The sequence below is a fragment of the Ascidiella aspersa genome, chromosome 9 (assembly GCF_963924565.1).
Source record: "Ascidiella aspersa chromosome 9, kaAscAspe10.2, whole genome shotgun sequence".
NCBI classification, from domain to species: Eukaryota; Metazoa; Chordata; class Ascidiacea; order Phlebobranchia; family Ascidiidae; genus Ascidiella; species Ascidiella aspersa.
In genome coordinates this window covers 4,453,255-4,481,036 of record NC_139455.1, presented here as the reverse complement: position 1 = coordinate 4,481,036, position 27,782 = coordinate 4,453,255, and the positions used below count along the sequence as shown (strand labels likewise).

The 27,782-nt window shown below is 37.0% G+C and overlaps 1 protein-coding gene across 1 annotated transcript in view; it reads left to right on the top strand.

Annotated features, from left to right (window-relative positions):
• The window catches only part of LOC146131977 (uncharacterized), a 36,035-nt gene extending 11,454 nt beyond the window's left edge, over positions 1 to 24,581 (top strand). The window contains exons 13-29 of the mRNA XM_083396973.1: positions 725 to 827; positions 1,210 to 1,397; positions 2,334 to 2,464; positions 3,593 to 3,767; positions 4,294 to 4,559; positions 5,023 to 5,191; positions 5,704 to 5,778; positions 6,756 to 6,950; positions 7,830 to 7,931; positions 11,964 to 12,080; positions 12,990 to 13,092; positions 13,452 to 13,514; positions 13,984 to 14,050; positions 14,467 to 14,693; positions 15,655 to 15,770; positions 16,616 to 16,744; positions 22,942 to 24,581. Of these exons, the coding sequence (XP_083253099.1) occupies positions 725 to 827; positions 1,210 to 1,397; positions 2,334 to 2,464; positions 3,593 to 3,767; positions 4,294 to 4,559; positions 5,023 to 5,191; positions 5,704 to 5,778; positions 6,756 to 6,950; positions 7,830 to 7,931; positions 11,964 to 12,080; positions 12,990 to 13,092; positions 13,452 to 13,514; positions 13,984 to 14,050; positions 14,467 to 14,693; positions 15,655 to 15,770; positions 16,616 to 16,744; positions 22,942 to 22,953 (2,238 nt within the window). The 3' untranslated portion in view covers positions 22,954 to 24,581. The remainder of the gene's footprint in view (positions 1 to 724; positions 828 to 1,209; positions 1,398 to 2,333; positions 2,465 to 3,592; positions 3,768 to 4,293; positions 4,560 to 5,022; positions 5,192 to 5,703; positions 5,779 to 6,755; positions 6,951 to 7,829; positions 7,932 to 11,963; positions 12,081 to 12,989; positions 13,093 to 13,451; positions 13,515 to 13,983; positions 14,051 to 14,466; positions 14,694 to 15,654; positions 15,771 to 16,615; positions 16,745 to 22,941) is intronic.
• Positions 24,582 to 27,782: the final 3,201 nt, after the last annotated feature.

The window sequence follows — 27,782 nt, the reverse complement described above, 5'->3', positions numbered from 1 at the left end:
ATTAGGCTATAGTTGCAATTATATTGCCCTAAAGAAGATTGCCCAAATAGGTGGTCCACTCATTTTCGGTTATACTGCAATTTTGTTACACCTTAAGTTCTCGGAAAGCAGAATTGTATGTAATAATTAACACCATCAAGCTTGTTCATTACCTAGAAAGAAGTTGCAACCCAGACTGGAATCAAAACCAGCATTTTTAGAAAAACATATGTCACCAATACAATTCTAAAAAAATGCCGTTATCATTTTTCTTAGAAACTAGAAATTTGCTGCTAAAAATTAAAATTCTTTTGAAAACATTATATCCGGAACCGGTACGTTTTTTCAGAAATCGTTGGTCGCGCGACTTATTAACTGTTTTTTCTCGGGGAAAGTGTTAAATTAAGTTTTGATGGTTAAAAGTTTTTTTAGTTATCCCCCATCACAATGTTGCATTTACTGTGATTTAGATTTTATTAAATTAAACATTTTTAGGGGACGTTTGCTCAGAAATCATCGAACTAAAGTAAAACTAATCAGCCTAGATCAGTTGGAAATTATCAAGGACAACAACAGTTTTCAAAATAGGGGATTTAAAAAAAATACTAAAAAAACATAGTATCTGGTCCGATCCAATATTATCGGACGGGAATAGTCCCGAAATTAACGGACGACTATATTGTATTAGTTTTAAATGTGTTTCCTATACAAAATTCCAAAACAACTTTTGTTTATCGTTTCACAGCTGTCTACGGATGATCAGCGAAGCGTCGTACAGGGGGTAGTGATGCGGAAAGATCAGCTGATCGTTGAAGCGGAACTGGACTCTGTTCTCGGAGAAATAGTCGGTGAGTGGTGCTTTGTTTTATGTTAAAATTATTATACTGTACTTGCAATCGCCGTAAGTTTTTTGCTGAGTGCATCGGTTGAGTATTAAAGCAAAATAAAAATAGGACTAATACCTTGGAAGCTTTAAAATGACCTGTAAAGTACAAGTCGTTAAATGCTTCTAAAAAAAATTACCTTTGATAATTACCAGACAAAATCACAGTCATTGTCGGACTGCGATGCGACTGCTTTTAATTAAAAAAACAAAATAGGATGCTGTGTTTTAAAGAAAAAAAACTAACTTAATACCGATTTTGGCTTAGGCAATAATTTTAAGGCTACATTACACATTCGGCCATAGTCTAACCATAATAATCTATCTTTTTATTAATTTTCTTACAGACAACGGCGAACACGACCAGCCTCAAGAATTCAGCACCGAGATTAAGTTCACAGCGGTTGGTGTCGATCAGGGCAATTTCTTCAACGAGCACTCGGACAGCGGATCGAACCCGAGTGAAGATGGCGACGTGGGACAGGAGAACTGGATTTTGCCCACGGGTCAGCCAAAGGCCAACTCCATGCTGAGGGTAAGAGGGAGTGTTTTGGGGTGTATGGGTGCAAAATAAGCGACCAGCGGTGGCATGGCCAGTGAATTTTTATGATCGGGCTGACGCTATTCAAGATGACTTTAGTAAATTACTCGACTTAAGGGCACTTAATTCACTATTTTTAAATGACTTAACTTGACTAAGGTGTTTGGGAAAAAAATGACGTGACTTGACTTAAGTGTTTGGAACAAATGACTTTGGTTGAAATGAATTTTCATTAAGGATTTATTTTATAAAAATGTTTATTTTATCTTTTTTTGCCCACAAAACATTTTTTTTTATATGTTGCATTTGTCTAGTGGTGTTACTTCTCATATTCGGACGAGTTTATTAATTTTAATGTTAAAAATTAAAAAAATATTTTACTGCGACTTGGCCATGGCAACTGACGACTTGGACTGGGACTTGACTTGTTATTAATTCAAAAAGATTTGACTTGGACTTAAGTCATTTTAAAGTGATTTATTTACAACCCTACTAAGAAGCTTGGGTACTCGTTAACTGCAAGATATTGTAATTTGGCGTGATAGTTCTATACTGCAAGAGTTTTCTCTAATGTCTGTCTCATTAAAAATAGCTCTCGTACGCTTAAGGAATGCATGATCTCATGTCTCCATTAAAAGTGTCTAGCAATGCAATATTGCTTGTGTAGGGTTTTGTTTTACTTCGTAATTATAACTATTGTGTTGCTAGGCCAATTAGACAAGAAATCGGAAACCGTACCTTTAAAATACGTGATCGTACGCAAAACAATCAAGTCGCCATCACCAATTGACAGCAATAACATGTTAACTATTCTGTTTCAATGTAAAACTTGTACCGGATTTGAATTGTAAAAAAGTTACAATTACTACATTTTCTTAGAAGGAAAGGTTTATACTCGTTCCTATTTAGTTCCTTTAACTATGTCTTTAGACTTCCGCCGTGAATTCCTCGCTGCCCCGGTCGGACACGCCCACCGCCTACGACCAATTACGAGACGCCACGTCACAAAGGGACTTCGATGACGAGGTTCAGGAGGAACAGGTTCAGCCTGTCCGTGTCAAGTAAGCTAAATCATTAATGTATAATACTCTTGTTAAACCTAAACGCTTCACAAACCTGACCGGATGTTTCATATTAACGCTTCGAAGCCTAAAACTTGTTTTTGGCGCAAGATACTTGAACTATTAATGGGCTTGGCGTTCCATTTGGATTCTATCTGTAATGTACCCTCCGTTTGTTGAAGAAGCGTTACCTTGGGACTTTTAAAGGCAAAGTTCCACCCGGAAAATGCGTACATTTTCTATGAAAAACAATGCGTACACTTCTACGAAGTTCCATTTTTTAAGCCACACTTTAACCAAACAATTGTTCTTCGAAAACCCAAAATTAACGTAACTTCGGAAACAATGTTCCCGCAATATACCGTTTTGCACAAAAAAATATCTGGTTCAGTTTTGCGTCTTTCTGTTTTAAAGTGAACTCTCAAGGTTTAGAAGGGATCTTTGGTATGACTTGATTTAAGTGCACTTAAGTCTGATTTCTTAAATATTTCGAGCAAAATGGCTTGTTGGATCTTGCAAACGAATGAGTTGGATTTTACTTGACTGGGACTTAAGTTTCCTGGCAGACGACTTGGCTTCAACTTAAGTTATTTTACAAATGTCTTGATTCAGATTAATCAATTTATTGTATATATAAACGACTGAATTTCGGCTTGAGTTACTTTGCAAACGACTCGACTTGGACTTTCAATTTTGGAAATGACCTGGATGAGTCCTGAATTATTTTTCAAATGACTTGACTTGGACCTGCAAATTTTTCCAAAACGACTTAACTTTGACATAAAATATTTGGCAAATGGCTTGACTGGGACTTGGACTTTGTCAAAAATGACTTGTTTACAACACTGTGAATTTGACCCAGCCACAAAGCGACAATATTAAGTTAAACGAGTACTTGCAAATGACTAGGCTTGTAATGCATATTTCGGAAATGACCGTAATGGACCTTTCATTTTTTGGCTAATGGCTTTACTTGGACCTTCGTTGTTTTTCAAAATAAGTTGACTTTGACTTGGATTATTTTACTAATATCTTGACTGGAAATGGATTTTTAAAATGACTTGTTTACAACACTTGTGACTCTACCCAGCCATAAAGCGACTTTATCAACCTATTGTCGCTTTACAGCAAATCCTTCTCCGAGGTGTCGGCTCGCAGCATCAGCTCCGACCAGTGCGAGTTCAGTGAACCGGAACCACCTATGACGTCACAGAGGCGTTCCGTCACCGAGATGGTCGACGACGACATCGTGAACGCGATCAACCGCGACCTCGACAAAGAAGTGACGTCATCATCGAAGCAGGTATTTTCTGATTTTTGTGTTTTAGGAAATTGTGATTTTTGTTTTACTAATGTTAGCAAGGGTCACCAAAATTTTTTCATAAACGGCCTGGCCATCGCGGGTCGGATGACTGTTGGGATTACCATCGAGGGCTGGATAGTAACTATTTTGCTGAACTTTGTTAACTTGATTATCGTTGTACAAAAAATTATAGATAACTATAAAATAAAAACTGGAGAGAGCCCTAATAAACTGTCTTGCAGTGTAAAATTTCGTTAAAATTTGTTTTAATTCGCACTGACAACAACATTCCAACTGTACTTCATCACTATTAAGGAAAAATGCCGCGGGCCGAAACTGTTTTTCTTTCTTTGCATCAATCTGTTCAGCCTTTGAAATTTGGGTTCTTAAATAATGTGCTTCTCCAAGTTGTATAATTCACTTACACCTAAATGCGCATGTTTGACGAAAAAAGCTTTTTTTAAACCTTAACACTTAACACAGCGTTATCATCCTAAACAAGTTTGACCGAAAACTTCATTCACAGAATTCGGAGCGAAACGACGACAAACTAGTCAACGAAGAACCAATCGAACCCAAGCAAAGAGACGTGAGGGGACTTTACCAGTCGGTGGTTCCCCTGGCTTCGGCCGTATCGGCTTTCCAGTTGGGGGGTAAGAGGGTCTCGGAAGACTCCGCCTACCAGTCGGACGCCCCCGCCGGCCAGGGGAAACACCGAAGCGGCGAAGGTTCCGACACGGTTTCCAGCGGTTCGTCACTAGATGGCAGTACGCGCGTTTCTCCCAAGAGAAGGTATTGGGCGTTTTTGTGAAAAGTTTTCAAGTCACAATTTTTTTAAGAAATACGGTGAAGATTGGCCGTAAGAGGGCTTTGTTTGAGTTTAATTTTATTCAGTAAAATATTATACAACCCCCTAACAGCACACACGTTGATGTTACACTTATTGTGTAAACAGAACTGTATTTTTTGCGGCTGTATAAGGCAAGGTTTGACTGCTAAAAGGAAATAGGGACCGCCCGCCTAAGAATGCCCTTCAAATAGTTAAGGTTTTATTTTTATGACAGGAATTTGACTTGAAGTTGATTTGCCCTAATTATGACTTGGCTTGTTAGTTATTCAAAAAGACTTCTACTTAAGTTATATTAGAAATGACTTGACTGGGACTTAAGTCATTTCAAAGTGAATTGTTTACAACAATGCTTTTGCCCACAAGCCCTACATTTTCACTCGCCAACAAGTTTTCTATCTTTCGAAGGCCGCGCCTCATCGATTCTGAGAAGAACACCTTACAGCCCACCCCGCTACCCAGGCAGTCCAACAAAGGCCTCCAATCCGGCGACCAAATATTTCGAGAAGATTCCATCTCAGACCAGCTGATCTTGGACGCAATCGAGCCACAGGCGGAGTTTAAATCGGACGAGCAGGTAAATGGGGTGTTAGTTTCGCTTTTTAGAAAATTGTGGCGATGTGCTTTACGGAAAATACCATTGGCGGTGTAATTGCCTCAGTATATGGTAGTTAAATTCTGCAAAAAAATACTTAAAATTCATGTGTAGTGGTTTACATTTTAACTAGGGCCGCGGAGTGGGTAAAAAACAACCCGAGTCCGACTTCGGCAAAATATGCAATTTTATCGGTTCCGGAGTCCGGCTCATACTTTACAGTTGGTATTTCACTCATTTACGCAACTAAATTAAGGTGTATATTCAGCGATCCACTCATAGGGGTGTCATATAATATATCTGACTCTTGACTTCGCATCCCTGGTTTTATGTAAACAACACAGTTGCTCTCAAATTGTATACAGCAGTTTTAATGCCATTTTACACGTAAAACGACTGTACAAGTGTACAGGCACCACACCATATCTGAGCAGTTGTGATTGCATTTTGTCTGTTTAGTTTACTTAAATTAAAACTAAAGCACTTTATTTTAGACTGTTTTCTCCGAAGACCAAAAGTCAGAAGTCTCTGATCTCACCAACACGAAGGAAACCAATATAGTTATCGAGGTAAGAGACTTGACGTGTTAAGGTGCTTTAAATGAATACTCATCAGTAAAATTGTTTTTTTAAGACAATTATTATAAAATGTAAGAAATGTAAGCTTGTTATTTATTTGCGTGTGTTTGCTTTGCGTAATGTGGTCAGAATGCAACATATGTATAGGTTTAATATTAATTTTGAATGCCAATGCTGTGACATGAAATTGAATTGTGTAACTGATGACTTGGACTGAGACTTGACTTGATATTTGTTAAAAGTGACTCGACTTGAACTTAAGTTATTTTTTCATATGACTTGACTGGGAATTGAGTCATTCAAAAAAGACTTGTTTTCAACTATACACCAAAAGCCATCGCAGACTAACCTATAGACAAACTCAGAGAGGAGCGAGTCGAGAAACAACCATAACGACAATGCTTGCTACATTCTGTTAGTACAAGCAACTTCACATTAGATCACAGTTGTTAAATGTTAACACATATGTGTTTGTATCTTTCATTGTTTTTAACTCTGTAGCCTTTATTAAACTGGGGTAAATTTCCTCGTTTTAGGGGGTAAATGCTATCAATCAACATGTCCACATCAGTTGGCAGGACAGAAAATTTGTGCCGGCTGTAGGTATTGGTGGCCTACTTTCCTAGTTCAGATTAACTGCTAATTCGAAGCTAGCCTAGTAGCCTGTTGGTTCTTTATCGCCTAGTGTCGGTAACGTTATGCTTCGCTAATTGATACATTTTATCTCTTAGTCACTTCATTGTTACGTCATGTATGAGCATCATTTTATATATTAGGGGTAAATTTGATATTCGTATTTGCTAAAATGGTAAAACATACTAAAAAGGTTGAGTACCCCTGCTGTAGTACACCGAAAGCCATTGCAGTTGTTAACACACATATGTGTGCATGTTTCATTGAATATTACCCCTGCTGTAGATCATATTGTATCCCGAAAATAGAATCAGTTTAACTCTTAAAACCTTCAGGATCCAAAGAAGACGGTTAGGTTCGCGTCGGAGAGAGAAGACAGCGACACGGAGCTAGAGTCCGACGTGAACGGATTTGAGGAGGAAGACACGAGTGAAGAGTCGGAGGACGGGATCGACTCCTCCACCACCGAGGAGGATTATGACGTAGACCGCAGTGACGTCATGGGTCAAACGAACCGTGTCGAAACAGATGTGAGGGTTGAATTTACAGTTTGTGGATTAGGAATTGTGTGTAGCAAAATAATGTACTTATAGGTACACTATGCAAGTATTTGTAATGTACTGTAGCTTCTTGATGAATTTTAAATCCGAAAAGGTCGAGTGAGAAATTCAGAATGATAAGAATTGGTGTGTTCCACCGTTTATAAGTGAGGTTTGGATGTGTATCAGTCATATTAACTGATGATTATGCTGGTACGTATCGAAATCTCTTAATCAAGGTGATGTCGATTTGCTCGACCTGTTTTGCTTTAAAATTCATTATTAAAATAATATACGTAATAAAAATATCAACGCACATACAGAAGTAGGTATCGTTTTGAACGTTTCGAATAACTCTTTATTCATTTTCAACATGTGAACATTTTCAACAAATGAATAAAGAGTTATTCGAAACGTCCAAAATGCTTCCTACTTCTGTATGAGCTTTGATATTTTTATTACGTCTTACTACAACCTCCAACCATTATGCTCCAAAATAATATACATTGTTGAAAAAAGGAAAAATACATCAAGTTCTTAGTTTACTACCATGTTAATATCAAGAGTAGCCTTTTCACATTTATTATACGTCTAATAATAATAATAAAAAAATGATAAAGATTATGATAAACGCTTAAACAGAATTATAGAAGCGTAGTGAGTATATCAAAGCCCATATAGAAGTGGCATTTTGAACGTTTCGAATATCACTTATTTCATTTTCAACACATTTTTTTTTATAAAATTACAAACCGTAACAACTTAGAAACCAGGTAAACATTAGCTTTTTTGTAACTTTTTTGCTCGTATTGTGCTATCATGTGACGATTATATCCACTAATCAAGGCTCCTCTTATATGATCTTTACAGGCACCAGCTCCCGTTCCTGCGACTAGTATAACGCAAACTGAAGATTTGGAAGATACCATCATCCACGATTCAGAAGACTCTGGAAGCAACAAAGGAAGCCCGGTGAGTGCACCTCTTTCGACTTTGTGAAATTCCTCCTTTCCTAAGAAAAACTTGTACCTGCGCATATGCCATGTCTGTGTATAAAACTGAATCGCCCCCTGGTCGAATTTTTCAGCAGGTGTTAAAATATGTGTCTAAGACCCTTTGAATTAAACATTTTGCCGCCTTTAAAGTTGGACAGTGATTAACAGAACATTTCTCGTTGTCCTTTTGGCACACATTTGTTGCAGTTATGTGCAACTCTACCCCGGTTTGGAAAGCTTTTACATAAAACACTGCAAGGTGACCATGTGTGGATCGGTTGAGGGGGGTAACTTTGTGACGTCATCTCTAAAAATTGTCATGCCCCTCTCAAAATAAAAATCCGAAATTCGGGCCTTGAAGAGAATCATATACGTAAGACAACACCGGGTTATGTTATTAACCTAAATCTCAAAATACCTATCAGTAACCACCCAGACACCAAATTTGTAATCAAGAATCCATAAACGTCCAACCCATAACACATGCATTTGTTGCGCATTTTGCGGTCGTAACATTTCGCTTTCGTGATCGCACCCAATCGAATACACAGCAAGCGACATATTTTCTGCACTATGCAATCTTGCTTTCCTAAAGCCTAGCATTCCAAACGAGATAAGGCGTTCCACTTGAAGCGAAGTAATCCGCCGATTTACAATTAATATTGCAGCGAGAGTGTTCTTTGCGCCAGCACCACAAACGCATGTTGTGCCTGGAATGCAGCCATCCCATTAAAAATAGATTCCTTGTCCTTTTGAGAAGCACTGATTGCGTGTTACACAAGTACGATATTTGCGTTACACGTTTTGCCTGATAGCACAGCAGTTTTTTCATGTTTGACTTTAAAACTTTAAATGTTCTAGCTTATTGTACAGTGCTTTAATTGCAGTGTGCTGGAATGGCTTAGCAATTGCACTTAAAGACAGGTCGATATATTAAATATGAACGCTATATAGCGTTTGTTATTTCATCTCTGTGTAGCTCCGTTATAGTTATCGTGTTAAGAGTGTTTGCTGAGTTGTCAAATTAGCGCAGTGATACCGTGTCGTGTATTTCTAAGATAACCTTCGGTGTTGAAGGCTCATTCACAAAAATGAGTCGGTACATGTTAGTTAGAGGATTATACCTTAACATGGAGTCAGTAAAACAGTCAAATTTTGGTGGATTTTTTTTGCATTGAAAATTTGTTAAGCTTTTCTATCGCATATTAGTGAAAACAAAATTTACTTAAGGTTAAACTGTAGTGTCGGTATAGTGCTTGTTAAACAAGAAATGCCCTGTTTACACTGGAATGGTGGATTAGAAAAAAAATGCGTATATACTTTTAAAGTAGATTTAGAAAGGTCAAGTGTAGATTACGCTAGATTGATTCTACGATTAAAAACGTTAATATACTAAACGCTTCCATTCACACGAAACATAATGTTTTTTGGTAATCGTAAAATCAGCCTCTATAGTCCAATAGCAGAATGTCAATGTTGTTTTATCTATAGGCTACATTGTTTACAAGGCATTTTTTGTGTATTATATGGTTCTAAAATCAAAGCTTATAACAGTTGTACAATTATATGATATGCTAGATAAAACACAAACTGCACGGTGAATCATTGACTCACTTAATCATCAAATTAGGCAGTCGTTTTTGCTACAATGACATTTCATATTATAATGCGCAGAGACTGTTTTTTAATCTATCGATTTCAGTATGTGAAATTTGCTGATAATAGTTGGAGGTTGTAGTAAAAAGATCAAAGGCCATACCGAGGTAGGTAGCATTTTAAACGTTTTGATCTCTTTATTCTATTTTGAAAATGAATAAAGATATATTCGAAACCTTTAAAATGTTACCCACTTAAATGTTTTTTTATTTTGTAAAGGGAGGCCCGTCTCTATAGTTAAGTAGACCACTGGTTTTGAATAATGTCGTATCGTCGTTCGCTTTATGGCAATTACAAGAAAAAAGTTTGCCACATTGTGCACTGTACTTGTCCACATTCACGTAACCCTGGTGGACAGGTCAGAGTAAAGGCAAGAAAACCGATAAGAATATGGATGGTAAGCTGTCACACGAAAAACATATATGTAATCTGCTTTTTTGGTGTGGCAATACTTTAAATTTGACAAATTGGCATCGAGTAAAAAAAGTTGTAACTTTGTGGTGATCGGTATTTGCGAAGATTTTTTAATGGTTCCTAATTTTTAAGAGCTAATATTTCAGCATGTTACAGTTGTATTAATTGGTGTTAAAAGCAAGTCAGTTTCAACGTCCAAGTCAAGTCATCCAAGTCTAATTACGGAAGTCATTTTTAAACCCCAGCATTGGCATCAAAATTTAAATCAAACTTCTAAAATAGGGTAAACACGTTGCATTCTAAGCCATGTTACGCAAGGCAAACATTAAAACCAAACAAATAGCAGGCTAACATTTATTACACTTTATAGTTGCCCTAAGTAACCCATTTTGTAGGTATTGAATTAACGCACCTTAATAAACGTGAAGTCATTTGTAAAGATGATTTAGGTCTAAGTCAAGTCATTTATCTAAAGGATTGAGGTCAAATCAAATCATTTTACCCGAAAGAAGTCATCGACTTAAGTCATTACCAACACTATGTTAACTAAACGTATTATTACGCTAGTATAAAATAGACTTGTGGTTAAAAACACCGTTAAAATGATAGCAAATCAAATGATTACATTGGAGAGTTTTTTTATAATAAGAATTAGATGCTAACAAAATCTGATCTCTTTTCTTGGTTGATATTCGCTGTGCCGCATGGTTTTGCGCAATTCTGTTCTCGTCATTTTACCAATCACACACAACACAAATGTATTAGCTGGTTAGCATTTTAAATTAGGATTTCGGAGCATAATGGTCGGAGGTTGTAGTAAGAGTAAGAATATCAAAATCCCATACAACACTTCGAAACACATCCTAACCTAGTAAGAATAACAAAGCTCATACAGAACTAGGTTGCATTTTTTTCAAAATAACGTTTCAAATATCTCTATATAAAGAGATATTCAAAACGTTCAACCTCAAAATGCCATCTATACTTTTGTATGGGCTTTGATATTCTTTCTATAGTTTGGGATTTGTTTCGAAGAATTCTAAATCTCGGACACAGCACTTGTTGTATTGCGCAAAGCAGAACTCGCAGTCCGTTATGCCATTTGCTAATACCGTATTGATCTCCAGCGTGATTAAAGCAAATTGATTTTCGAAGCTGGCTTCCGCGGTTCATGCCGGTTTATTCATAGTATGGGTTGAATCACACTATTGTGTAACATTTAGTGCGAAAATTTTACTTCATAAAACATGCTAGTTTGGTGCTTTAGTTTGGTTGTGCCATGTTTACCAATTACACGAGACAAAAAAAACAGTTGGCGTTTATCTAGGAAAATGTATTTGGTCTTATATTTACAAGAAACGTATATGTACAGTTAAGAATTTTTCTATTCATTAAACACTCTAATGATACTGAGAGTTTTTTACTTGGATTAAATGTACTTCGTACACCGAACTAGGAAAAAAAGAAAGAAATTCTACTTTTGCAATCATATGAGAAAATTCGTAATTAGTATTTAAAAAGAAAATTCGTAATTATAAATTAGTTGTGATCATTCAAGAGGTATTTTTTGATCCGTCCAATTTATTAGCGTGGTCACCGAAGGCAAACCTTAAAAATACGTGAGCGCGTGTATTGTATCTCCTATATAACTGTAAAACCATGCAAAAACAAATAAAATGTTTAAAAGAAATCCAAAAAAACAATAAGTCAAAACAAAAGTTTGAAAAAAGTCAAAAGAAGTTATAATTTTTAAATTGCAAAAAATGGCCCAGATATATACGTAGGTTGCAATTAGCTCCACTCTACTCTTAGGGACTACTGCCGTGTAGCATTACACTATCGGCACGACTGAATCGTTTAAATGAATATTTGGAGAAGTTTGAATCTTATGCTTTGTTTTCGCAATTGCGATTTAATCAAGTCCCGGTTTACTTTCCAGGTGAAGTCGATTGACGTCATAATGGCCGACCTTCGTCACGCCGGGTTGTCGGGTGAAAAGTGCGCCATCAAGCGGTCGTCGCTGAACGCCTCCCCCACAGCAGCACACGTCATGAAAGTATGATTATTTCAAACTATTACTTCACCCAAACATTTATACACACGTGTGTACAATTGTGTTCTAGCCTTTATGAAGTTCTATACTGAGCAACGGTAATAGTAAACATATGTTATCAATTGAACACTCTAGAGACTTTGGGGTGTGAAATTACATTTGAAATCATTCAGTCTGTATTGTAAATACATGGCCAGGTCTGCCTAAACCAGCGTGGCGGGATTTGAATTAACAACTTTATACTAGACCAGTGTGTCTAAACTTATGGGTCGCCCCTTAATTTGGCTGGGTCGCCGACTGTAGTAGTTCACATTGTTGAGATTGTTTCTAAGAAAGATTGCTCAACAAATTTGAGACAACTGTGTGAGAAATACGAAGGCATCTATAGTCGTAATGAATAAATTGTAAACTGCTCATGCTATTTGTCCTGTATTTGGTTTCCTTAGAAGAATTTGAGATACCGTAATTGGGGCGCCAAAGCTTTGATACACTGTACGTCTATTATTTGTGTCGCTTCAAGAAAACGGTTCAGAAACACCGTAGTAGACCGTTTGCAAACCGCTCGATTTTAGATGACCTAGCTAATATCTCCTAGTGTATTACAAACATATTCGCCGTTATCGTTAGTTATTTAGTGCAACTTTAGGGAACAGTCCTAAAACACATATCTGCACACATGTGTATACATGTTTCGGTAACATGAAAACCAACTCTGAAAAATATTGATATGAAAGATTTCAAGCACAGTTTTTAACTGTGGATTAGGATTGAACAATAGGACATTTTTGAATGTGGCCTACTGACTATTTTCAATAGACGCGGTAACCTTTGTCGTAAAACACAATAAACGTTATTCATAAAACACTGTTCTAGCTTTGATTCTTACAATAAACGCCAACTGGTTGTTCACAGGAAAGATCGTGGAAATCGCAAAGCACACCTTCGCCACAGCGCTACTCCAGCACCAAGAGTCAGTCGCCAGACTTGGAAAAGTTCGGCTTTACGGTCGATCCAGGTATACACGATCGGTCGGAATAGAGAAATATTAATCATCTGATAAAAAACCCTGTTTTAAAAAACTGGAGCACATATTTATTTGCTTAAAATCAACTTTACGATCAATGTACTGGTCTAAAATTAACTTAACAATTAATATACGGTTAAATTTGCATTTAAAACTCCATGAGTAATAAAATAGATTCGACAACTAATACTGTGTTGGCTTAAATGGAATGACAAGTGATTTGGTCGTTTTACATGGGTTTCTTAATTTGCTGGCCTAAAAAAGCGGAGATTGCGTTTGCGGTAAAAATATTCTACAACGGGTGCGAATGGTCGACATCGTTTTGTTTAACTAAAATTTTAATTTTGCAGCGAATTACAAGAAACCAGTCAAAACGAAGAAGCAGAACTCGTTGCTGGAACTTTTGGAGGCAGGTGAGATATTAGGAGTAACTTCATCAACTTGCAGAATCGTTTTAGAGGCAGTGTTTTTTTACTGTAGGGGTTCTTAAACTTATCTAACGCTGACCCTTAAACAATTGTTTAGGTTTGCGTTGTCTGGCATTATAACTTGACGTCACAAAACAGGTATATCTAAGCAACTAGCTGTTTTTTCGTTCAAAATAATGTAAAATTAAAATAGAGTTTAAGTGTACTCTAGGATAAGGCGCCAATAGGTTATTTTCTATTTAACTATTCTTTTGAAAAATATATTCCATTTTTAATAATACACTAAGATTTCTATTAGGTCTTTTTTGACCCCCTAAAAATAGTCCACGTAACCCCAATGGGACTATCGACCCCAGTTTAAGAATCCCTGCCTTGGTGGCTGTGTATATTTCGATTGGAGGAACCGTTTGTAAAGTAAATATGTAAACCTATTAAGGACGCCATGTGGTTTCAGATAAGAAGTACAGTCAGTTGCAAGTTTTGGAATCGTCCCCATCCGTTGGAGAAACGACACCTGAAAGGTAGATCGGTTGTAGTTTATGGATTCCAAACAAGCCCAATATATTTGCCCTAAAGAGTTTGGCTGTTGCTGCAAAAACTGTCACACACCGTTCGCTATTTTAAAATATAGACCTTGTATCAAAAGGTTACTTTTGTGATTTGATTATAAATTTCGCTCGCAGTACTCTCCATTTAAGCAAGTATAAGCAACAAATAAAAGTAAAATTAAGTATACCTGACAACCAATAGACCATTAATCTCATACTTGTATTTAAACAAGTTTAAAAAATATTGTTGAAAAAATATTTAAAAAAATATTGTGTTATTTTACTTTTATTTACGTTGTAAACCATTTTTTTATACTGACTGGGCACAATTATGAACTTATCTTCCGGTAAACTATAAGAGCAGCAGAACATTTCTCAATTTTTTTCAGGGTAAAGCCGACCACGACACAGAGTGACGTAAAGACGACAAAGCCCATTGATGACGTAGATGTGACGTCATCGATTTCTGTGGTGGAACGCAGATCGAAGTTCGCCGACAAAACCTCCGGATCGCCCATTGTTTCGAAAAGCGTTTCGGATTCCGAAGGTAGTTCGCTGACGTCATCAATAGACCGGGCGACCGGATATGACGCGGATTCGTCGACTATGACGTCAGGTATATGACATGTAGAAATGTAATTCAAGTTTTATCGATTGGGCCCAAGAAATTGAGCACTAAGCTAAATGCCAATAGAGTGCAGAAAGTCGTAGACATAACGTTAAGCTTGTAAAATTGTGTCGCGGAGTTTAAAGCAGGGCTGTGGAGTCGGGCTCGGGATAAGGCCTCGTAAAACTACCACAGTCCCGAGTCCGAAGTGCGCATGCGCAGTTCCAAATTTTAAACCTGATATTGCCGCCAACTAGAAATCGTAAAAATGTAATAGCAAATGGTGGTATTTTCCAACCATGTATTGTAAGTAAATTAATCTTATGACACCCTTATGCGAGGATTGCTGAAAATCCACCTTAATTGAGTGACGTAAATTGGTAAAATAAATGCTGTAAATTCGGAGTTGGACTCGGGATTATTTTATTGGCCGGAGTCGGACTAAAGAGTTGGACTCGGGTTATTTTTAACCGACTCCGCAGCCCTGGTGTAAAGGAATAATAACTTGGTGAGAAATATCTTTGAAATATGAAAGTAGTTTTAAGAAAGGTCTTTATTGCAACCGCTGTGTGTCGTAAAATCTTGCGTAGCTATAGAAACCTTTAAGAGGCCTATACACGTCATTCGTACGACGGAGTTTGTATATCTGGTTGTGCGTTTATTGTACCATACAAAAACACCTTACAAATGTCCCTAAGCACCTTGAAAAAATCCCAACGCGCCTTTAAGGTTATAATACGATTAAATTAAACACATAGCAAGGTATTCGTTTTTGTCTACTTTAAAAACTATATCTTGTTAAATGCAACATTTTTAATTTTGATCTAAAAACTTCATTTTTTTTTTATCATTTTTTAATTTGAAGTGAGCTCAGCAAAAACAAACGGATCACTTTCTTTATAAAGTTTAGGTTTACCAAGCATAACAAAAACAGTACTGCGAACTTTTCAAAGTCAGATTTATTTCGCAGCGCAAGAAATTTCCGATGACGACCACAGGTCAATGACCCCGAAGTCAAACCTTCCAGATGTGGTCAACGTAAAAAACAACGAAGTCGTCAACCCGGTCACGGAAACTCCAATCAAGGCAGGTTTTACTAAATAGCAGTGTTGTAAACAAGTCATTTTTTAATGATTTGGTACCAGTCAAGTCATTTCAAAAGTCCAAGCAAGTGTTTTGCAAAAAATAACAAGTCAAGTCCCAGTCCAAGTCATGTGTTGCCCAAGTCCCAATAAAGTCATTATGAGATCAAGTCAATTTCAAGTCATGTCACTGACACCAAAGTAAACTGTTAAACCATTAAAATTGGAAAACAATTTAACTAAAAAATAACACAAATTTTACAAGATTACGTAGGCCCCAGTCTTAAGTCAAGTCATTCGTGTCAAAAGACTTAAGTCAAGTAAAGTCATTTGAAAACTTAAGTGCACTTAAGTCAAGTCAATGATTTAAGTCGTTGGAACACTGCTAAATAGTGCCTGCTAGTTTTTATAACAGTACTTAGGGCCATAAAAAGTTGCCAGGTGCACCACAGGCAAATAAAAAGACATTAAAAACTATAAAGCGTTTATTTATTACTATTTTGCTACTTTCTCTTTGGGCTTAGATCGAGTACACATTGTTATTTTAAAATAGGGCAACTATGAAGCCCGTGTGTTGTAGAAATTTGCAAGCAATTCAAGAAAAACCGGTGTACCTTAACAAAAATCTTATTTTTTCACACAAAAGCCAATCTATACTGATGACAAATATTGAAAATCAATAAAGAGTTATTCGAAACGTTCAAAATGATGCCTACTTCTCTATTGGCTTTGATATTGTTACCACATCTTAATGCAAAATTCATTTCTACTTACAGCCATGTTACGAGACTACCGTGTTGTCGTAGTCATTTGCATATAAAATTAATTTAAATGACGTTTTCTTCGCAGGCGAGCCCCAACAACCCTAACCTGCAGTCCCTGCAACGTTCCGGCCCTGCCCGGGGTTCCATCACGATGAGGGGGAGACGTATGGTGATGACGTCATCGCCAGACGAAAAAAACAAGGTTACGTTTCAGGTGGGAGGTCGCTACTTGCTGGATTTGTTTTAGTGTAAAAATATTAGGGTTTATAGATTTTAATAAAGGTCAATAAAACTTTGTATGCACGATTGTGCGGCATTCGAGTAAAACGGGATACAAAAAAGTAAAAACAAAAAAAAAATTTGGTTGCGATATAGATAATGTTATACTCCGAAAAACGAAGAAATTTATAATTTATTTTACGGTGATGGTCGCATAAGTTATTGTCACTTGTTCAAAGATGGGCGAAATAGGTTGCTTAATAAAACTAAACAAACTTAAAAGCTTTTAACGCTATGTTTGTTTTTTGCTCATGCTTATTCTTGTTTTACCCAAACACACTTTTGCTTTTCAGCTGTTAGCCTTTAAGTTAAAGCGTAGTCTTTTTGCCTTTTTAAGCACGCACAGTCGCACACGCAACTTTCAATGCCTTACACCAAGTTGTAGAAGTTATTCTTTTAATAACAACACGCTAGAGACCTGTGCAATGTGCAATGTGCATGCAGCATAAACTAACTAAACTTTTTCGACAAGGCTCATTGGACGTGCTCACTGATGCATGCCGTCGCGGTGGTTTCGCATGACTGCCCACACCTCCGGTGCCTGTTGTTTGTACATCACACAAAAACACGCAACGGCCGTGATTTTACTGTTGCTTGGTAAAATCCGGCCCTCGAAAAAATATGGCAGAGTGATTGCAAAGTTGTATGGTAAACTGTGGGGGTTTTTGGCAAATTCGATCTTTGAAGAGCACGGCGAGAATACAACTACAGATCAGGTGTATTTAAGTATAATAAACCAAATAAAAAACAAAGTAGCAGCCATATTCAATCCAAACTCATATTCAATCAAAAACTTTTTTTCGTTAAGTTATTCTCAAAACACCCTCTTGTCCCCCCGTCAAAAATATACTCATCCCTTAAAAAGATCAGCATAAGTTTGTTTACGGTTTGACGTAATAGGCTTACTATGAGCTGTTTTCAAGAATAGTCGAGAGCCCAGAGGAAAACCACAGTTTATTACTAAGGCACTCCCGCTTAGTATGTTTTTAACAACCGAATCTTTCCTTCCAACAGAACACATTACGCCTATGATATTTAGTTCAGTTATTAAGCTTAAGTTGATGACAGCTTAAAACAAAAAATAAGTCACCAGAGTGCAAAAAACTTACAACATAAAATATACACCAGGTGTTTACCATCATCAGTTTTTTCTGTATTAGTCAATGGAGAATAAATAAAATAAATAAACAAATATCAAAGCCTATAAGGCTTTACGGGTTTGCTAATACTCCCAAAAAATACAGAGGTATTAAATTTAAAAGAAAGTATTCTGCGGTGACGTTTGCATTGCAATAATACGTTTGACAATAACTTTGAATCTGTTAATTTGGGTGTTTTACGTGTTCACGCCAATGGCATGTTTTACAACAATTACAAAACATGCAATACCTACACAAACACAAAATGGTGACAAATTAAGGATTTGTTGCCTTTTTCACCAGTAACTGGAAAAAAATCACTTGCATTTATAGAGTTCCTTTTTTCCAGTTCGGACTGCAGGTTCATAATTTCAGGCATGGATAAAAGACAAACAGTAAATAAAAAAATCCTCGCATTTCTTTCAAAAAGCATTCAGTAGGCAAACCGTAATTTGCACGCTCCTGTTCTGAACACTAACACACCAAAAGAAAAAAAGGTATTTACCGACACTTTTGACCAGCCAAAACACCAAGCCAGAGCCTCCGACGTAACAAAGCATCCACGCGACGTAACAAAGAAGAAACCGTTCGTCATCCATCTATGGCAAGTCGAAAAAGTTAAATGTATAATAATAACGAAATATTTGGAGCATAATGGTTGAAGGTTGTAGTAAGACGTAATACGAATATCAAAGCCCAAACAAAAGTATAGGTAACATTTCGAACGTTTCGAATAATTCTTTATTAATTTTCAACATAGCAAACATCACAACAGATTATAAGCCCTGTGCTATGTTGAAAATGAATTAAGAGTTATTCGAAACGTTCAATACGATATCTACTTCTGTATGGGTTTTGATATTTTTATTACGAACAACGAAATACTTTAACCGACTTGGTTTGTATAAATCCGCCAACTGATGCTTTTGGGAATAAAAACTTAAGAATACACATTTAAACTGAAAGTAGTACCTACTCCCAGATCAAGGATTTTTGCTTGGAGAGGCATGAAAAAAATAGTGGTGACGTCATAAAGTTACGTCATGAAACAAGAAACCTTAAGAAATTTGCTGTTCTCTGTTGAACTTCTGCGCAAATGTATAAATAAAGTCGAGTCTAGATTCATTAAAGCTGTTCGCGTGAATCGCGAAATAAATTGTATTTGTTCGGTTTGAACCACAAAACCTTTTTAGAGGAGACACGACGACCAGAATATATCGAGATATTGTATAATTTACAAGTTGGAGCCGTTTAGCCAACAACTTAATGGCTGTCCAAAACCAATTCTACAGAAAAAATAGAGATGTCAATAACCATACAATAGCCAGATCAGAATACCCTTTAAAAATTGCATTGACTATAGAATAGTTTAGTAGAAATTGGACCCAGTTTTGGAAACAAGTCAAACCGCAAACAAGCAAATTAAATTAATTTGGAATCGGATCGGCTCCAATACTACCTTATCGGACTAGTACCTATACTACCACTTAGCAACGGGATGCCATGATCCACTATTATCGGACACCCATATCGGCGTTGGAATGTCATGCTGACGTGTTTATTAGATGCACACTCCGTGTTTTTAAGTCCCTATAGATCTTAATAAATCGATTAAACTATGAACAACGGTTACGTCACAGTAACAAGGGGTGGTTAAGTTTACCGTTCGATTTATTTATATTAGTATTTTTAGTATTAAAGTGTTATGTTGCATACCACCAAGTTTCATGTTGCATACCACTACTAATCATAAAAATGCAGAAAGTAATTTAAAAAAATTCCCTATAGCTTAAGTCGACTCCACGTTCGATAATGCAAGAAGGCAGTTAACTTAAAACAGACGGTATTTTACATCTGTGAAGTTTTTTTTAACTTCGTCGTAAACTAAACACGACCTTCTTCTGAAATAGCGTGATGGAATTATCTCATATGGCCCTTTTGTGTATATGTTGGGTTTTATAACATGCCATAAAACCAGGGGCATATCATAAGTAGGCTAAACACCGAGCATACGTCACTGTTTTTGGGCCCAAAAATTCACTCAAGTGAAACAAATACTACTAAAACAACGTGTCAGTCTGTGAAATGACGATTGGTTTTGATACACAAGTTTAAAAGTATGACATTTCGAACTGAAAATTAAAAAGACAAGTGCGAACGAGTTTAGGCTTTTTGTTTGAGACGTAAATTTTCTACCCACTCGCATTTTTGGAAGCTCGGCACTCTTTTGTTACGCGGGTGTTTCCCGCGTTTATTTTAGTGACAATGTAAACCCCGTGAAAAAAATACCAGTTTGTAGTCTGAAAATCAAACGGCAGATTGTTATAAACTACTGAGGAGCCTTCGCACATCCATTAAAATACACAAAATCAAGGTACTAAGTACATAGAGAAAATATTTATAAAATAGCCGGTTAAATATTTTCAAAGACACACGTTTAAAATACGTAAACCTACACAAAAGCTTGATTTTAAATTAGACAAATACGTAAACAAAGTTATTTTAGGAACATCACGTAAGTAACATCCCAAAATGACATTTTGTAAGAGTCTTTAGCCCCATAGGCCCGGTGCCCACCGCAACCATGCAGTATAGGCTAACCCTACTTTAAAGGGCCAAATCAATCCCAGCAATCACCATCCCTTGGGGTTTTGCAAGCAGCGCGCAGATTTAATTAAGATGGTTCGGGGTCAATAGTTCTCTGACACAGCCCCAAGCTCGTAGTGGAAAAGTTTTCGCCCTTTTCAGTTTTAGCATTACGTAATGGAGGAAGCGAAATTTTACAAGCGGCCTTACGGTAGTTGAACATTACACAACCCTTCAAGCCAGCTTTAAATACGCTAGGCTTTTTACATGTGCCTTTGTTAGCCGGTTTACATGCCGCTCCAAACCTGGTCGACTGGTCGTACACCGTTGTTTGTACTCTGCTTTTGCACAAAGTAGATTGCTGAGAAACGAAACCACAGGGCCTTTGCATTAAACATGCAGAGGTAACCTGAAAAGGCTCAGTCGGTGGTAGCATTAGCCAATTCGCACACAGTTTTGCTTGGCTTCTGCTGCATATTGCGATAAACATGCACATTTTCCTAATGGCGAATTACTTTGGGGTGGACTGATTCTCTATTAAAATCTCAACTTCAGTTTAAAATACGTTCAGTGTGTTTTTTCGGCCCTTTTTACCGGACAGCTTCACATGTATTTTTATACCATACCATTTGTTGCACAAAAATAAGGTGGAACAGAAAAGGCTCTTTAGTGAACATGTGGAAAAATCATGAAAAGGCACAGCCCGTATAAGTATGTAAAAAATAACCCTTAAAAACACCTACAAATTGGCTTCTCTCAAACAAACGCTTTCAAAATTTTAAGCAAATGCTTTAATTTTAAAGTTTTTTACGCCATGTATATTCTGTATAGTAATTTAATAGTGATCAGCAGGGGCAAAAGTAGAATAATTTCTTTACCGAAACGCAGAAAAATTGTAATAGATTGCGCAACAAACTTGTCAAAAGATTGCGCAACAAATTGCCAGAGATTCACGCCATAACAAGACGTTTAACCTTAGTTAACTGGCGGTTATCGATCGACGTAGTGCACATATATGCAACTCAAATCTTTGTTTAATAACATTTAAAGATTGCCTATTAAAAAATGGGATATGACTGATTATGATATTTTGCCGAAACGTTTTGTTGTTAACGTTCTTTTACTAGAACGCCGTTCCGGACCGCTCTGGCTTTATTTACCTCTGGTAACCAGGGTTGCATCATTCGCTCTGCTTGAGGTTATTGTATGCAAATACACCAACGCAAATACAGAAGCAATCAGAGTGGGAGTTTGGGCCAACAAACGTCATCCTCTTGCGCCAAGTTAACGATTGGACGAGTCGGGCATAAGACCCTCGTGATTTTTAACTGCATTACCACACAGTTTGTCGACCTTTGACCCGAAGCTAAACTTAACTTATAAAAATACCCAGGCGGAGATTTTCGGATAAAGAAGGGCTTCTTTACGGTGCGCCATCGAAGGTTGCCAGGTGCGCCGAGGGCAAACGGAACAACTATGTTAATATCTAAAACGTATAATTTTTTTTAATTTTTGTTCGGGTAAGCTCATTGATCCTACAGTTCTTCCAATATATCCATGTATGAAACCGATGTAAGAAAAATTCCAAGCAATTCAAGTGAAATGTGGGTCAAAATGTTTTCGCCACCTCGGCCCTGAAGTAAAAAAGTTAAGAAGCACTGGTTAGAGCAGTGGTTCGCGACCTTCTTGCCAGTTTTCGAAAGCCTACGCAACCCTTTCTTTTTTAATCGGTTGAACTTCCCTTGTAAATTTCCATTGCGTATTTTTTTAGCAAATAAGTAAAGGGCAACTAAGTGTTGAGAGCCCACAGCCCACGAAAGAGGGTCACCATTGGTGAAAAGTTTAGAGCCAAGTCCGATCATAGCTGATGCCCCACACCTGATAATGATGCCAGTATCATCCGATATTACGCTGGCATCGGTGCCGATTTGATTCCTATCTGAAATAGGTATTTTAGCGTTTTAGTATGATGTATGATCCCCCGAGTTTTATTTAATTGTATACCTAGAAGTTAATTACAACTATGCTTCCTAACGCTTTACTATATTTTGCTTTAATCCAATTTTTGCTAATTGCCTAAAAGATTTTAGTTTACAAATTTACATTTTATGGATTTTTCTTATTTTGTCATAGTAATGACGTCATAGGAGTACATGCGTAGGAATTGTTTTTTCACAAAATACCAAATATCGGTGTCGGAAAAGTATCTCCTTATCAGTTTTTTTGGAATCGAAGTGTTTTCAGAGATGAAAAACGTCCGTTTTTTCTGTTCACTTTACGTAGCCGTAACTAAAAAATATTGCACTTAAAACAAAGAGTATTACTGATATATTAATAAACATCTTTGAGAATAGCGGAGACCATGGTTAAACTGACATATTTACCAGCCTCTCATTTTGTATTTCAGAAGATCAACTGAATAAAATGTCCGTGTTAAAAATGTCCCGCTCTATATTCACGATTTGGCAAAGAAAAGACAATGATCACCACTTTGGACAGCAACTATCAGGAGCTCCAAACGATAAATTAAGAATTGTTATTTTCATTTCTAAAACGCTTTAGTATCGCGCTTTGTGCATCACTTCACCCATATTGTTTTAGGAATGCTGGCAAATGACAGTCTCTCGATGCTATGCGTATTTGAATTATTCGTGCTTGGTCTCAGCAAGAAAAACTACTGCCGATTCTTAGTGTTAACCCTGTAAAATACACGGGAATGTCGTAGTAGTGCTTCGGCGTATTGAGCCATTCGTTCATTTTAAACGCCCTTATTTCGAATGAAATGTAATTAGAGCTTCCAACGTGTTTTCCCGCCTATATTTTTGTGAAGAGTTTCGCCTGAATTAAGTCTGTTTAAGTTTCATTTCACCTGTCTGACTGTGCTGGCGAATTTCAACGTAGAACCGCGTGGAATTTTGCCGTTTTTGATGTGGACTGAAAATTTATCTTAATTAAGCTACCCCTTGACTTTAAAAAAGGATCGAAAAAGAAAGAAAACAGTGGCGATATCAAAAAAACACACCAAGGCTGATATAACAACAACTCACATGTTAAAACCGTTTGCGTTTATTTAACAACTATATTTTTATACGAGCTATTCTGTATCATTACTTGTTTCTGTTGTTCGCGAACTATTTTAAAGTTTCAACGTAAATTCTGTCTTTCATTGTTTTAAAACGTTTCAAGTTTCAGACATCTTTGTGGACATCCGAGCAAATATGGGGGGCGTAAAAATCTATTGAAAATATATGTAAACGCAAAGAATAGCGTTACAACGATTGAATAATACAGCAATAAAAAATTGACGAAAGTCGTCAAAATTTCCCAGCGCTGCCGAAATCATTGCAAGACGAGAGGCATTAAGTTGCGAACTGGGATTTTTTTTGGATATTTAAAAAGTATTCTTCTAGTCCAGGGGTGGACCTACCGCCCGCTAACGCAAATCGCGACCTGTTTCAAAAACTATAGGCACTAGGCTATTCCTCATATTTTCATTGGCTATTAAAACTACCTAAAACCAAATTTTCTTTGCACTTTGCGCAAATCTTGTTCCTCTATCGAGTGTAAATTACAAAATGCCCGTTTTTGTCTTAAAAGTTTTATCCCTGATTTCGGCCGGCGGCTAGAAAAATGTTGTGAACTCCTGTCCTGGTCGAAGCTATAGTAACCTAAACTTTCATTCAGCGGGTATAGTCATTGCCATCCGAATTGGTGTTTATAAAGTGGTAAAATTTGCGTGCAATCTTGCGTTCGCTCATGCGTTGTTTTTGTACATTTGTAAAAAGCTCTCCTCGCATAAGCTTTATTGGTTCTTCAAACAGTTTTTCGCCGTTCGTTTGCGTTTTGCACCTTGTTAATTGTACTCTCTTTTCGCACAGCCCGGTATATTGTACTATCGCCATTGTGAGGAAACATGTGTAAAAAAATATAAATATGAAAAAAATGTGCGCCGTGTATTGCACTAGGAGCCAACACCCGAAGGAATCACAGGGTTAAAAGTTTTTTTTTTCTTTTTTTTAAGTTCGATATGTAATGTAAATCTGTAAGCAAGACATAATCCCCAAATGAGTTGCATAATATACGATAAAACTTATGTTTATTACTGCAAAAAATCGCGATAGTTTTTAGTAATTTTAAAGGGGTTCCAGGCTAAAAAATTCCGATACCCGAAATTTAGAGCATTAAGTAGCGCGGTGCTATCTGATCCCAAATGACGTCATTAGTATAACCTTATTAGCAAAATAGTTGACAATACCAAATGACGTCATTAGTTAATTGTTGACGATAAAACGTGCAAAGGTTGTTTTTTTTTTAATTTGGTAAAGGAACGGCAGCGATATCACCCTAATATCGGGCGATTTTCGATACATCGGGTATCGGCTTCGATTCGATGTTATCGTACACTCCTATAGAACTGGCACAACCTATTCAGCACACTGGGTTGTTTGGCAACACATACAACGGTGCAGTGGGTTTAAATCGGCAAATCTTTTTGTTCCGTTTGAGTGGTAAACTTATCCCACTAAACTCGTTTCATCGGACATCGGGTTACGGCCTTTGTGAAATTCGACACCTCGTAATGACGTAAATGAAATCGAGCAAACATTAGCCGGGATTAACAGATATCATTGAAGGGGCTGATGTGACTTTTTGTTCGTCGCACATTTGTGTACTTTTTCAATGGCTTAAAAATCAGGAGTCGCTTCGGTGTTTTTTTTACTTGGATCATTGGTTTTATAGACTTATTTGACTCTGGTCATTTAGTCAATACCTTGACTCAGATAAGTCATTTAGATTAATCAGATTTAGGTAGACAGTTTATATTGAATAATTTTTGACAAGGTTTCTTACAGTTTTATTTCTCAAAACTTTCGTGTAAAACAGTTTCCCAACTTTATGTTTTGTTTTTGTGATTTGCTTTGCAAAGTATTGCCAGGAATACAATAAGTTTATCATTTTACCATGACAGTGGTTTGGGATTTCAGTTGATGTTGGTTAAAAACGGCTTGATTAAGTAGACGACTGTTTTCAGGACACAAAATTTGCACTAGACAACTTAGAAGCCAGCTGTTTTTAAATAAATTCCCAGTTGATTTGGAAATTTTGGTGTACGCACTGTCACAAAAGAATATAGGTAGATGATGTTAAAATAGAGATTTCTTGGCCATGTGAAAACAAAGTAAGGTAGATAACTGGTCTAAAATAAATTCCCAGTTGATTTGAGAACTTTGGTGTAGCACACACTGCTACACAAGCATACATAATGTTTAAATAGAGATTTCTTGGCAACGTTTACCCAAAGTAAGCTACTTTTATATTATGGTGATAGAGTTGGGCTACGGTTTGGGGTTATGTAAAACTTTGTTAACTCCTATTCTAACGGTTTTGGTCTTGTTCCTACTTTTATTTGTCTGTCAACTTTGGTCTTATTTTACGAACTTGTTTTCATTGCGATATTGATGTTATTCCAATTTCAGTCTTGTTGCACGATTACGTTTAAAGCTTCATGTAACAATTCGAAACGTAAGCCGCCGATCATTGTCCTGGTTTGCATTTATCAGGGTAAGATTACGCGCCTAAACCACGAAAGGGATAAACACACCCACGCGTTCGTGGGTCTGTCGCGGGGTCAGAGACCCTAGGCGAAAGCGGAACCCCTGTTTTGTTCGTTTTGTCCCGTGCTGACGTTAGAACTAAATTGAAATCGAACGCCGTACTAAGCTGTACTTATCGGCATTTGTGGCCACAATTTACTTGGGGGTGTTATAGGACGCCAAATCATAATTATTTAAGGCGTTGAACAATTAAAGTGGGAATTGCTATTGTAAGCTATGAGCAAATTCGCTACCTTGTCTATAGCAACCATTGCTTATATTCAACATTGTAACCAATGTTTATATTCAAACCAATTGAAGTAGGTATCTAGATTAGTTTTGCCTGCATATTATTAATAAGAATATTTACACTTTTATTAATGGGTATTGGCACTAAAACGTTAACCAAGTTGTTTGGCTTGTCAGGCTTTCTCCTAAAATAGGGTTTTGCTGTCAAACTTTAAGAAAAACAGTAGCAATTACGATATTACCGTAAATTCTGAGCGCACCCGTCATAACTATAGGAATATTGAAACACCAGACGGTAACTTTGCCAGTTCGCTTTTGTGTAGGAACTCAAGCTACCTCAGCAAATATTCCCGTCTTGTTTGCCAAGTCGTGATACATCGTCCCTTTTTCCTATTCGGATTCGAAGTGTTTACGCAGTAATCCACAAGTGCGCAACATATAGGTAAGACAAAAAGACAAATTTGAACCACTGCAAAGGCAGGAAAAAACAACAGCCAAGAAGAACAATCAGCAAAGCATTCAGACGATATGTTAACATGGTTGGACAGGTCAATAAGCCGATTTTCCTCTTACGAAGCCTTGCACGCAATCAAATGTTGAATGGAAGCGAAATGTAATGACGCCATACAGTTCCTTATTTAACACTATAGTGAGAACCGAAAAAGGCGGTTGTGTTGTCGTAGTTTGACACTTCGCAAAGTGTTTCTTAGGTATTGAAGTTTACCCTTGTGCAATGCTTGGTTGCGCTTTTGCTTAGAAAATAAACTTTGAACCAGGCAGACGACAGGTTGCACGGAAACGAGAGAATCACATTTTCAATGCTTATGTTAAGCGTGAGAAATCAACCTTTTTAAATAGTTGAGATTGATAATTCAGGGAGGGTTAACTAAAGCTTTTACTCTTGTTTTTGTATTCCTAGGAAATGTATTTAAAACAGGCAAGTGTAACCGGCGTTACAGCGACAGTATAAATTATGTAATGGACGTTTCGATTGTTTATTAGGCCGGATTTAATTTTAATTTCGCGCGCGTTAAGGGGTAAATAAGGGAGGTTAACTCTCATACTTAACAAATGTATCTCAACAATGGCAATTTCTGTTTGCGAGTCTTAAATAGTATTTAATTTAATATTTCTTGTAAAACAGCGGATAATTTTTTTCAGATTTACATATTTTGCATTCAGCATAACTTCAGGCTGAATTTAGTAAAAGTGAAAAGGCGAGGGGCGTTCTCTTTGTTTTTCAAGTTTACACAAATTAAGGCTCTTGCCTCGGAAGTTCGACATCAAACAGGTTTGAAGCAGCTAAGCTTGACAGATAAAGCTTGACTCGGCTTACAAAAAAAACTAAAAAAAGAACTTTGTGGTTTCGGGTTGAGAGAAATTTGAAAGCCCTGCGAAGATTGCG